Raw genomic sequence first — 13535 nt, 5'->3', positions numbered from 1 at the left:
ACATCTCTACCTACAGAGTACATAACTAACACCATTGTGACACAAGTCATGTACACAGGACTTTAGAACAGTTGGAGTAGTTGTGAGGTGTTTCCACCACAGTCAATGTGTTAAACTATAATACATCTCTACCTACAGAGTACATAACTAACACCATTGTGACACAAGTCATGTACACAGGACTTTAGAACAGTTGGAGTGGTTGTGAGGTGTTTCCACCACAGTCAATGTGTTAAACTATAATACATCTCTACCTACAGAGTACATAACTAACACCATTGTGACACAAGTCATGTACACAGGACTTTAGAACAGTTGGAGTGGTTGTGAGGTGTTTCCACCACAGTCAATGTGTTAAACTATAATACATCTCTACCTACAGAGTACATAACTAACACCATTGTGACACAAGTCATGTACACAGGACTTTAGAACAGTTGGAGTGGTTGTGAGGTGTTTCCACCACAGTCAATGTGTTAAACTATAATACATCTCTACCTACAGAGTACATAACTAACACCATTGTGACACAAGTCATGTACACAGGACTTTAGAACAGTTGGAGTGGTTGTGAGGTGTTTCCACCACAGTCAATGTGTTAAACTATAATACATCTCTACCTACAGAGTACATAACTAACACCATTGTGACACAAGTCATGTACACAGGACTTTAGAATAGTTGGAGTAGTTGTGAGGTGTTTCCACCACAGTCAATGTGTTAAACTATAATACATCTCTACCTACAGAGTACATAACTAACACCATTGTGACACAAGTCATGTACACAGGACTTTAGAACAGTTGGAGTGGTTGTGAGGTGTTTCCACCACAGTCAATGTGTTAAACTATAATACATCTCTACCTACAGAGTACATAACTAACACGATTGTGACACAAGTCATGTACACAGGACTTTAGAACAGTTGGAGTGGTTGTGAGGTGTTTCCACCACAGTCAATGTGTTAAACTATAATACATCTCTACCTACAGAGTACATAACTAACACCATTGTGACACAAGTCATGTACACAGGACTTTAGAATAGTTGGAGTAGTTGTGAGGTGTTTCCACCACAGTCAATGTGTTAAACTATAATACAGAGTACATAACTAACACCATTGTGACACAAGTCATGTACACAGGACTTTAGAATAGTTGGAGTAGTTGTGAGGTGTTTCCACCACAGTCAATGTGTTAACCTATTGGCCTTGTATCACGGAACGGTTCCGTGACAGCTAGTCTGGGCTCAAAATTTATATCACGGAACCGTTCCGTGACAAGTACAGCGCCATCTAAATAATTTTTTTTTAACTCCTTTTTCAACCAAATGTTAGTATAAATTAGACTAAAGAAAAACTGCAATACTAATTAATTGAAACTACAAGAGAAAAAAATCTAAATTCTTGGAATTTTCAGTATTTAGAAAAAACATTTATTCTGACAACCTATGCATATATATATATATACACATATTCTAGTATTGCTAGCTAGAGAAATACTTTTCAAATAAAATAAAAGCAACAATGGAGTATATTCTTTTATATTATTTGAGTAAAGAAATTTGTAATTAAAAAAATTCCAAAACTTTTTTAGTTTGTACAGCATTAATATTTTCAAATTATGACCAAATATCAATTATGATAAATCATTATCTATTTATTATTAAAGCCCATTTCATGTTAATCCAAAAAGATATAAAATATAACCAAATAACTTGAAAAATAATTTTTTATAAATATATAACAAAACTCTTACGTTTTTAGTATTTTTAACAGGATAACTCCAGTTGAGCTGATAGTAAAATATATATATATAAGCCAATGGGTTAAACTATAATACATCTCTACCTACAGAGTACATAACTAACACCATTGTGACACAAGTCATGTAGACACGACTTTAGAATAGTTGGGGTAGTCGTGAGGTGAGTCTACCAAAGTCAATGTGTTAACACTTTGTACCCTGGGCCCTTAATACATGTTTCGGCGTGGCTCCCTGGGGGTTTTATGATGTTTTTAAAAAATTCTGTGTTATTACAGTAATTATGTTATAAACTCATACTATATATCTTTTTAAAGATAGAGATACAAACTTTTTTTAAATGTATATAAATATAAAGTTTATTTTCTAACTAAAATTATTACATAATATTGAATGTTATGTAAATAATACAAAAAAGTTTTTGCTACATAGCTTGTTAGTTCAGGTAATTCGCCTCAGAGTGGTAATTTTTAAAGCACAATAGTCTGAATCAAATACAGGATCTCGCAAATTTTCGTTTAGATAGTTCATAAAATCAATATTTGGTCCCAGGTGTGTATCAAAATCATCGTAATTTTCCGACTCGGAGTTAAACAAAAGATCGCGAATTGCATCACTTTTGATTTCATCACCCATATTATTTAAACTCGAAAATAATAAGTAAATAATATAAAATAAAATTAACGGAAAGTCTAGAAGAAAGAACAAAGCGAGTATAAATACAAAACAAAACACACGGATAACCTCACATTGCTTGCATTTTCCTTTACTTCATTCAGTAAGAAACTAAAGTTCTGATTATTTACAAACACTTAAATTCACATTTATAATACATTATAATAACATTTGCTTCAGTATTTATCGGCAAGATTTGTAGAAGACATCACTAAGACTCACAACAACACACAACGTGAAACACTACAAAGCAAACTGACAGTACCGACGATCAGCCATGGCGCCTACGATCAGCTGTCTAGACTCGCTTGTAGTACGACGATAAATATACGTATTTCATTACTAAAACGTGACCCAGGGATCTCAAAACCAACAAATACGAACTTAGACAACCAATGAACATAATCAAAATGTTTGAATCCAAAAATAAGATGACTGAGCTAAATAATACAATTAAATAACACAACCCGAGCTATACTCGGGCGCCGGTAGCAGGCGCTGCTGACGCGGCCCGACCTATACTCGGGCTCAGGGTACAAAGTGTTAAAAACCAATTGATGCATTATATGTTACAAAATGTATAAACTACGTTTCAAGGACTATAATCAACTCTTGTATTGTTTATGAATGTAAAAATTTATCGATACTTTACAATTTGTTTAAACAACCCTTTTGCTTGTAACTGACTATCAATATTTCTCATATGCTCTTGGAACTAAATTCTTGGTAAAATGATAACCTAATTGGCACTATTAGTAATCTCTTCTTTATTAAACTCGTAGCTGACCATCCGTCTACCGGAAAGGATCATGTGCGCTTTGTCCGTAAATTTGTCTCGATAAATGGCTAATCCAATCTCGATTTTGTTTTAGACGAGTTCAGATCTGTCCTTCACCCCAGTTTTATTTTATTCTTCACTTTACTTCAAGTTTGATTCTTTTGGACTACAAACTTTTGAACTCTAATGACTAAAGTTAATGTTAGCCAAGTCTATAGACTTCATAGTCAGTCAACGTCTTCATTTAAGGGAAGTAAATTTTAGTGTTTTAATAAGAATTAAATTTCATATCAAATATTCTAAAGAACATTAGAACCATTAAGACCCCAGATACCATTTTGTTTATTTTTATTCTATTTTTGCAGCAAGGTGGAAAAAGTTCTATTTATAAACTAGTTCTATTTCTTAGGCTTAAAAGAAGTGGTGCATGGATGCCTAAAAATATTTTAATAAAATAAACCTCAACCAACAAAATGTACACACACGCCATAACATTGAAGTCTAGGAACCAGGGGCGGCTCAATTTACTCTTCTCCCCTCCAGACCATTGTCTGCCTTCTTGTCTCACTGTTTCAGATGACAACTGCTATACCACACGAAATGCAGATATTGATTTTCTTATTAGTGTTCCACTTTGGCTTGTGCGGATGAAACATATTGTTTGTGCTCTTGATTTAAACACCCGGATTCATTTTCTCCTGTCTGTCTTCAAGTTGTTTTCGGGTACAATACCAATTGTTTTAGTGGCAGTCCACTGCCACATGTTGTAGGTTTTAAGTACATGTTTATGTATTAAGTTTTTACATCTGAGGGAGAAGGTGGGATCCCTTGAAACATAGTGTTAAACTTTTTGTAAAGTATAATGAAGGCAAATGTCCGAAATCCTATTATTAAAGATAGTTGAGAAAAGACCAGTATGTATGTAAGTAAGTACGAGGTGTGTCTAAAGTCTCCGACCTTGACGTCTGGCATGAACTGACGTTACTTGCAACGTTACGGCAACGGCAATCTGGTCCCCTTCAAAGTATTCCCCTCCACAAGCCACTACCTTATTCCAACGCTCCTCCCACTTCCGGAAACACTCCTTAAATTTGTTTTGCGGAATGGCTAACAGGTCCTTCGTCGCATTTTGTTTTATTTGTTCAACATCGTCAAATCTTTTTCCTTTCAAAGGAATTTTTAATTTTGGAAATAGCCAGAAGTCATAAGGAGCTATGTCAGGACTGTAGGAAGGCTGTTGTAGTTGGTTGATGTCGTGTTTGACCAAAAAACGCTGAATAAGATTTGAAGAATGAGCTGGCGCGTTGTCGTGGTGCAGGATCCAGTCACAGCTTGTCCACAGTTCAGGTCGTTTCCTTCGCACTGCATCTCGTAGCCGCCTTAGGACCTCAAGATAATACTCCTTATTCACTGTCTGGCCTCTTTGAGCATATTCGTGATGAACAACGCCGTCCTGGTAAAAAAAAACTGTCAGCATTGTCTTTACATTGCTTTGACTTTGTCTTAATTTTTTCGGCCAGTGCTCTTCGCGAGTTTTCCACTGTGAAGATTAAGCCTTTGTTTCAGGGTCGTAGCCATAAACCCATGACTCGTCACCAGTAATAACTTTTTTTAAATAGCCCTGGGTCACTTTTTATCAAATCCAGATTGTGCTGTGTGATTTCAAGTCGACAGTTCTTTTGGTCTTCTGTCAGCAGCCGAGGAACAAATTTTGCCGAAAAACAGTACATTTTTAAATCTTCGTGTAAAATGTTACAAACTGACAATTTTGGTATTCCTTGATCTTCTTCCAGCTCTCGGACAGTCAATCAACAGTTTCATTAATTGTTGCACGAACACGTTCAACATTTACAGCGTTTATGGCCGTTGAAGGCCTGGAAGATCGGTCATCACTCTCCACTGATATACGGCCATTTTTAAACCGCCTAAACCACTCTTTTATTTGTGTATCGCCCATGGACACGTCACCATAAACTTTCCGTATCATAGTAATCGTCTCTGATGGTAAATGGCCAAGTTTTTGGCAAAATTTAATGCAAATGCGTTGCTCAACACGTTCATCAGTCATATTGAAATGCAATGCACACAAATGGCAGTACTGTACGGAACAGAGCACTGTGATTCACTGAGTGATCGCATCGTATTCAATGCCTAATATCGGAAGGAGTAGGCATGCCCCTCCCCTCCAATAACTGGTTCGAACCGGTCGGTTACGCCGCGGCCGCCTACTGGTCGGCGGTCGGGTACTTCGTATATATGTATGTTATATAAATGTACGAGGGCTCTCCAGAAAGTAGATTATGTTTCGCTCAGTAGCCACTAGAGAGGGATCTATCATGGCCATTTTTATGATATGGCGTATCTTATTTAGTGGCTATCCAGCCATGCTAGTGAGTGGGTACTGTTGCTCCTTGTTGTTTTACAATAGCAGTTTAAAATGTGTGACAATTCAAAAACCCGCGAGTTGTGAAGTACGGTCGTTAATACGGTTTTTGTTATCACAATAAACCAATCGAAACTTATTGCCAACTCTGAGAAGTTTATTGAAACGATATGATTATTGAAGGTGGAATACGTCAGTGGTGCATTAGGTTTAAAAATGGCTGATAACGTGCATGATGACGAACGAAGTGGACGGCCAAGCATTGTGACTGGATGAAATTGTCTCTAAAATCGATGAGAAGATTAAAGAAATCCACTGATTCACAATAACAGAACTCTCAATTAGTTTTCTTTGAATTTCAAGGATTTCGTTACACGAAATCGTTACACAGAAGTTACCATAAATTTTGTGCAAGATGGGAACAGGCCACACACAGCAAATTGGGCTCAAGATGTCCTGGATGCTTTTAAGTGGAAGGTCTTTCTACATCCCCTTACAATCCGGACCTTGCACCCAGCAACTACCACATGTTTCCAGCAATGAAGACCTGGCTGGCGATGAAGCGCTTTGATGACGTTGTGGAACTGCTCGAGGGTGTGACTACCTGGTTGAAGTCTCAGGTGGCAGAATTTTATAATGCTGAAATTTCATCATTATAAGTGCCTTAATTTGTATGGTGAATATGTCGAAAAATAGTATTTTAGTGTCAATTTCAAATCTATTTACATAACACCATTTTTTTTCATGTAGGCTACTATTTTGTTTATATAAAAAATAATCTACTTTCTAAATAGCCCTCGTATATTGTTAGTAATAGTATTAAATAGGTAAAGTGAATAAAAAGTATTACTTGTTTCCTTGTAGTAATTTTGAAGCAATTACTTCTTACCAGTAACTAAAAATGAAGTGCTACCAAGGTAAATGCTTGATTAATATTTCTCAGACCTTGTAGTATTTGCTTCAGATTTTTGTGGATAAAACTTAACAATTACTACCTTTCTATAGTAATTGCTTCGTATTTGTGGAGCTTGGGTAGATCAGATTTTGTTTCAGTTCAGTCGCATCATGGTGATGATCATGCATATTTATGAACGTAAGTTGTATCGTGAGCTTCGGCATGTCATTGATAAACAATTTTTACTGTTTGAGGAAGTGTGATGACCTCCAGCATATAGTTGTAATGCCAGACCGGTAACATCTTATATGGTCTCAATCAACCAATTTAATATAATATTAAATTATCAGCAAAATATTTTATTATTTTTATTCACATAGCAAAACATTTAATGGTTTAATTGTAATAATGAACAATACATATCATGCAGTCTTACTAGGTTAAGCAATGCAGGAAGAAGAGATATAATTTAATATAACATATGAATTGTAAGTCCAGGTCAGTCACCAATAAGTCTGAAAACTTTCAATATGTAGAGCAGTTGCCCAGTTAAGTTGCAGTAAATACGCAGGAATTTGCTGAATCTGCTGAGTTAGCATCTGGGATAACGCCACTCTGGGTGAAAGTCCATTGTTCTCAGAGCATTCGTGCCAGGGTTTAAAACGTGTTAAGATCACGTGATATTGCTCTATCTCTCCCATTCTAAAGTTTAACTAAATTATAAAGTAAATTTCAAATTCCTCATCAAATAATAAAGTATATTGTTTTATTCGGTCGACCAAGGGAGAGTCTTTATTTATTATAAATACCTGAATAACCTGAGCTAGGATCTATCATCCATCTGACAAACAAACCCGAGCAACTTCATTAATGAATAAAATAGTCAAAAGCTGATTTTGTGAATTACGTCTCCATCTGGCAACTGAGCCATAAACAATTATTATATTGAATGGGTCAGGGTAGATTCAGGAGTATTCACAATCACAAATACAGTAGTAGTGTTATAGTAAGTAGATGGTAAGGAAGTAGTAACAACTACCAACTGTTCCGGACGGCCTGTAGAAGTAACTACCTGGTAATAACACTTTTTTATTCACTTAATTTCACAATGAACTGCTATTATTTTGTAGTATTTGCTGAGACTATTTAGATAGTTTTATTTACTTCTCCCAATATTGCATATTCATTCATTATGCCATTTATCTACATGTGCCAAAATGAATAAAGATTATTCTGATTCAATTTATACAGGAAAATACTGGTCGGATTAGTCCGTTTTTAGTGGTACAGCACCTGGTTTACTGTCATACCGAAAAGGTTAAACAATTATATGCCAATGATTAGTTAGAAATATTTTTACAATTGAGTATATTTTTCTGTGTATAAAGAATTATTTTACATTAAAATGTTTAATTTTCTTTTATCTGTATTTGTACATAAAATAACAGTATACAATATTTTTGTTTCATTCTCATCATCGATAAGAGCAAACAAAAAGAACAAATCACATATATATTTCATTTTATATATTTAATCATAGTAATAATTTATATTAACAAATTATTATTATGAAATATACACATTATTGTCCATTCAAATATTATTCAAATATATGATATTAGTCATTTTATAAGATCAACAGTAATACAATAATTATTATGACCATGAATATTTTATTACATTAAAATATTTACAATGAAAACAATAAATCTAAAGCTAACTGCAAATCAGTGATTAGTAGCTCTGTTTTTATTTAGTAAGTATATAGTAATTTGATATTACCTCTAAGTATTGTATGATAACTGGATTTATTTTTACACTACAGTTATGGTTCACAGTCATTTAGTGATTCAAAGTTAGTTATATCTAAATACAAATTATGATAGAAGTATTTACGTACTTAGACTACACAGTGTCAACTTGAATACATTTCAGTTCTTTGTTACACCTCACATGTACAAATAAAGACCACTGTTTTATTGCTTTCCAAATTGAAAAATTTTAAGTCCCTCCACTTTTTCTGGAACATTTTTTCATTCAAAATAATGGTTTAGTTGTTTGATTGGAAGACTGTTCACGGACAATTGTCTCTATTTATATTCGAGGATGTCACCTTGGTTGAGAATTTGGATGTCACAAATGCTACAACTAAGTTCTAAAATATGGTTGTTTCATTTTTTAACTATGATTACATCTAGGGGGTTAAATATAGTTAGCCTAAACAATGGTTACTGAAATCTTTTATATGCTACAACTTACGTTTTTTGTGTCCAAAACAGTGTTTTCAATAATCAGTGTATGAAGGTTGGGTGCAGATTTGGTTAAACTGTTGAAAAAATTTGCTGACATGCCTATTGCAAGTCTGCTTTCTAAATAGCTCTGGTCTATGATTGCCCGGAGTTCTCCACCTCTCTCTCTTGGGTGAGGTGGCACCCACAATCCCTTCACTGCTAGTTTTCTAGTAGTTGGAAGTAAGAATTCACAGTATTTTGTAAGATCCTTATCCGAAATACAAAGTGGTCTAAAGTCCACATTTTTCCATAATACTCTATCCCTGACAATTCTTTGCAGCCTCTTGCAGCATCTGAAAAATTGAACAGTTGTAAGTCATCGCTCAAGGAGAACGAATGTAAGCTGCTCTGCTCTAACATTATTAAAACATGTCTAATTTAATCATTACTTTGTTTATATTCAGAGATGAGATCTTTAAACATTATATCTGAAACACAGTTCAAATTACACTATTCTTTTGATATCTTTTACAAGTTTAATTTCTCCTAGAGTGATTGTAACTGATTGCTGCTAATCATTTCATGTTAAAATATCTCTTCCAGCTTAGTCGGAAGAAAGGCATACTTCAAATGTAACTGTCATCTTGAAATGTCAACCTGAACATGAATTATTAGTTTAGACATTTAATTTGCACAACACTGATTGTACAATGGCTTTCAAGATCGGCATGTTAATATACTTCAAACACTTTCAAATACTTAAAAAATGAATTTTATTACGTGGATATACAAATTTGAAAAAATACGTACTCGTTAAAGATACATCTAGTTACTGACTTGATCACATCTGAAAATAGCTTAGGTAACTGGCTACAACAAAACTCAGCACATTACAATCGTTTTCCAGCTGTCATGTTCCTAAGAATGCTGTGCCATCACAGGACCAATTGGAAACATCACAGACTGGCTGAAATGAAGTAAAAATAATGTTATTAGTCGCAATGTTGGACAACAACTGATATACGAGTTGTAAGAGAAACATTCTACTACTGCAAAACCTGCTGAAAAATCTTGGCCTTCAAATTACACATTATTTTGAGCATTAAGATGACCTTGTTAAAATATAAAACTTGTTAGAGTAAGTATCTTTTTTACAGCTTTATACAATATATTAACAATATAATAAACTGTTATAAAATAAAATAATTTACTTACTTTTATAAATAGTAGTTTGCTAAAAAATGGGGTTTCACTGAAAATGCTAAAATAAATATAAGCTGAGAAAGGAAAAAGATGAAAAAATCAATTAGAAAGAGTTAAGAGACATAAAAAATGTGATAGAATAAAAGTTGCTTAAAATTACCTAACACATTTAAAACATTATAAATGTTCCCACTCAATCTTAATAATCAAATTCAAGGCTCTTTCAGGGTTTTGACGGTACAAAAATAGTAATTTCACGGTCAATAGTTTTTATAAACATTACGAATAAAAGTACAAAAGATAGTGTTTATCACACGGAATGGCCGATTTCAATATCCAGCACCATAACACGCCACAAGCGCGTGCAGTGGACCTAGGCCTGGGCACTTTGGCGTATGTTGCCCATTCTCGTGTCTCAATTCTGCTTGAATACAGACATGTTTCATTTCTCAGAAACAATGGTGAAACTATTTAATACTTTTCCTTATCTCACTAACGATGTCAACGATTTGTGCAGAAATGGACAGATGCATCTAAAAATAGAAATTGATTTTAGATCTAGGCTACGACAAGCAGCAAGGGGCGATATGCGTCCAACGGTATGGTTTGTTAAGTAATGAGCATAAAACGGAACAAAATTTGCCACTTTTATCATACCAGAGCTCTTACTATTAATCGAAGCGGTTCACAAGAGTGACAATTGCATAAGCCTAATCATGGCAACTCATGGTGATCAGTTCTGGTGCAATTTAGAGCGGTTTCACACAGGCCACAAAATGCAGACGGAACACAGATAAATGTTCTTTGCTGTGGCAGTGATATCACAGGACCATTTTAGACAGGCAATGCGTTTCAGCGTTCTACTGCGATTCCAGTTCCCCTTCTCAGCCTCATTCAGCAGTAGTATCTTGATGAAACAGTATCAATAAAGAATATTTTTTATGATTACCCGAAGAATCATTCAACGAACAAGTGTGGAATAATAACTTGTTTCTTGGTTCCACAACAAAGGATTACATTCTAAATTTTAACATCAGAACTGATATAAAGTATACCTCTATTCAAGCTTAGTTAAGACGTAAGAGCCAGAAGTGTTGAGTGCTGTGTCACTGCACACACACAGTGTGTTTTGGCGCTAAAAACTGAAATCGGCCACTCCGTGTTAAAGTACCGATGCTCACCCGTTGTTTGCAACTCCATAAGTCCAACAGGTGAGCAGTTGGTGAGGTCCTATATGCTGGCCACCCAGGTCACCAGATGATACACCCTTGGATTTTTGCATATGTGGATGGGGATAAAGGAGAAGGTTTACAAGGTCATAGTCAATTCCCGTGAGGTGCTAATTAGACGTATTAATGAAGCCTTTATGCAATTAAAGGAAAGTCCTGTTGGACTATGGAAAGAAAAAAGAGCCATTCTTAAATGAGCAGAAAAATTCATTGAAGTCGGCAGAGACATTTAAAAAAATATACTGTAATTTGTTGAATTAGATTAATGTTTTCTGGTTAATTTTACTTTGTACTGTTATGAATAAATATTTATTGAATGAAACATCTATTCGCTTTCTGTGTACTTTATTTACACCTTTTTAATCCCAAGAAAATTTCCTAAAGGTTTTATTAAAACCTGTTATCTGTTTCTTGGTGAACTAATAAAGTTGTTGTCCAAAGATGAAAATACGTTTTTTCACTCAATGTTTTTGTATTTGACACGGTTTTTCCCAAAATCTACAAGAAGACATCGTTTTACATGGTGAGTTGAAACGTGGGCAAAATCTTTCGCTAGCCATAACTCGCTAACAAAGTATTTCCGGACCCAATGTTTATATAAACTTTTTTCATTATTTTTACATATAAAATGAGCTCCCACAGTTTCTGCATATTTTCGTGAATCACCCTGTATAACATTAAAAGAGTTGTGTATGCAGCACTACAAAAAGTTGTTTAAATGTTATTCCAGTCATGCAACAGAGTAGATAAATCAGTCACGATATGGAGCTGCATCACTTTGGAAGGGTCTGGTGATTACTTTTTGTCTTGAGGGATCTGTTGATGGCAATGCTAATGTCATATTAGAGAAGAATTTATGCTTCCATCTGCACAAAAAATGTTTGATGAAACTTCATTAACAACATGATAATCCTCCATGCCACAAATCCCACCAGAACTAGGCATGATTTGATACCCATGGTGTTTAAATTCTTTACTGGCCTGCTAGCTAGAACCCCAAATCTGAACTTTATGGAGAACATTTAGAAAATTATAGGTGCAGCCACCTATTAAAACTATTCTGAAGTCTATGAACGTCCAGGCCTGATCACAAAGGAAGAGTATTGCAAGCTGACTGACACCATCCTGTAACACCTTCACTGATGGTCTACACTGACTGAAACCGACTACTATCACTGGGATTGTACGTTGTTAAGAATCTGCTGCATACAAAGTGCATTAAGGTTATTGGAGGTTCAATCGATTTCTAAATGACACTATATAACCATTTTTCATATTAATTATAATTCTTGATATTTTTGTCTCATTAAAACAACTGTGAAATGCAAAATTTTCTATTTATTCCTAAACGTTTTTAAGCATTGTACTTGAAATCATCATGTACATTGTCAGCTCCAATTGAACGAGAAACAACTAAAATGGACAAACAACTATAAATGGAATTAACTTACATCTTCCAGCTCAAACAACTCCACTATTTTCCATTTTCCAAGAAACAATTCTAAGTTACACAAAATATGAACTATTTGAATGACCATGAAAACTACCAAGTTACTACAAAATTTCAAAAATCCATGTTTTCCTTTTGTATTGTATTTACACTTTTTGTATGATGCTCATTTTGAACTTGATGTCATGAATACAGTTTTCTGTAAGTATCCTATTAATTTATACTTATGCTATACACATAAACACCTTGTTACTCCTATTTTAGTCTAATCGTTTTTCCTGTTAATTTAGTTCATCTCTTTACAGTAGTATACTATGTGCTAAGCACCATCATTAGTAATAAATAAATCTTGTAAACAAATAAAATAGTCCCAACTTCACCCTGACCATTAAAAATACATTGAATAGTGACTAATTTAATATTTAGCCACTTCAAACAATACAAAGTAATGTGATTCAACCAGTTCAGTCATTCCTCTAAGCAAATTGAATAGTCCCAAGGTCAAAATGCCTTTCTTATCTCCAACATTCAGAGACAAACATCAATATCTGATAAATAATAATTGGACATATCTATTAACTGGCCACCACATACAATTATACATGGTACATTTTTTTAGTTTGTCATATTTTTAGCTATTAGTGATTAGTGATCAGCCTTTTAAAGTTTTATATTTTACTGATCGATACCATCAAGTAGATGTTTTTCGTTCATTGCCATCAGCGCAGGGCAACATCAAAGACCATCGCATTACTGTCAGCTCGTTCAACTACTAGATCCTATTACAAGGTTTTTAAAAAATGTTTTGCCTTTCTGAAATTTAACTGTTCATGTTATTTTTAAGACTGAGAACTAAAACTATTGCAAAATCAGAGAAAAATGTACTGGTGATCAATTAGCAGAAAATATCCAAAAATGTATTTTTAGT

At 34.4% G+C, this 13535-nt stretch overlaps 1 protein-coding gene across 1 annotated transcript in view; it reads right to left on the bottom strand.

Annotated features, from left to right (window-relative positions):
• LOC124370504 overlaps positions 1-13535 on the bottom strand; it is a 49072-nt gene that overhangs the window by 23455 nt on the left and 12082 nt on the right. The window contains exon 3 of the mRNA XM_046828804.1: positions 8754-9078. Coding sequence (XP_046684760.1) covers positions 8754-9078 — 325 coding nt within the window. The remainder of the gene's footprint in view (positions 1-8753; positions 9079-13535) is intronic.

Source organism: Homalodisca vitripennis, chromosome 1 (genome assembly GCF_021130785.1).
Source record: "Homalodisca vitripennis isolate AUS2020 chromosome 1, UT_GWSS_2.1, whole genome shotgun sequence".
Lineage (NCBI taxonomy): Eukaryota > Metazoa > Arthropoda > Insecta > Hemiptera > Cicadellidae > Homalodisca > Homalodisca vitripennis.
The sequence above is the reverse complement of the archived record's forward strand: the minus strand, read 5'-3'. Positions and strand labels throughout refer to the sequence as shown.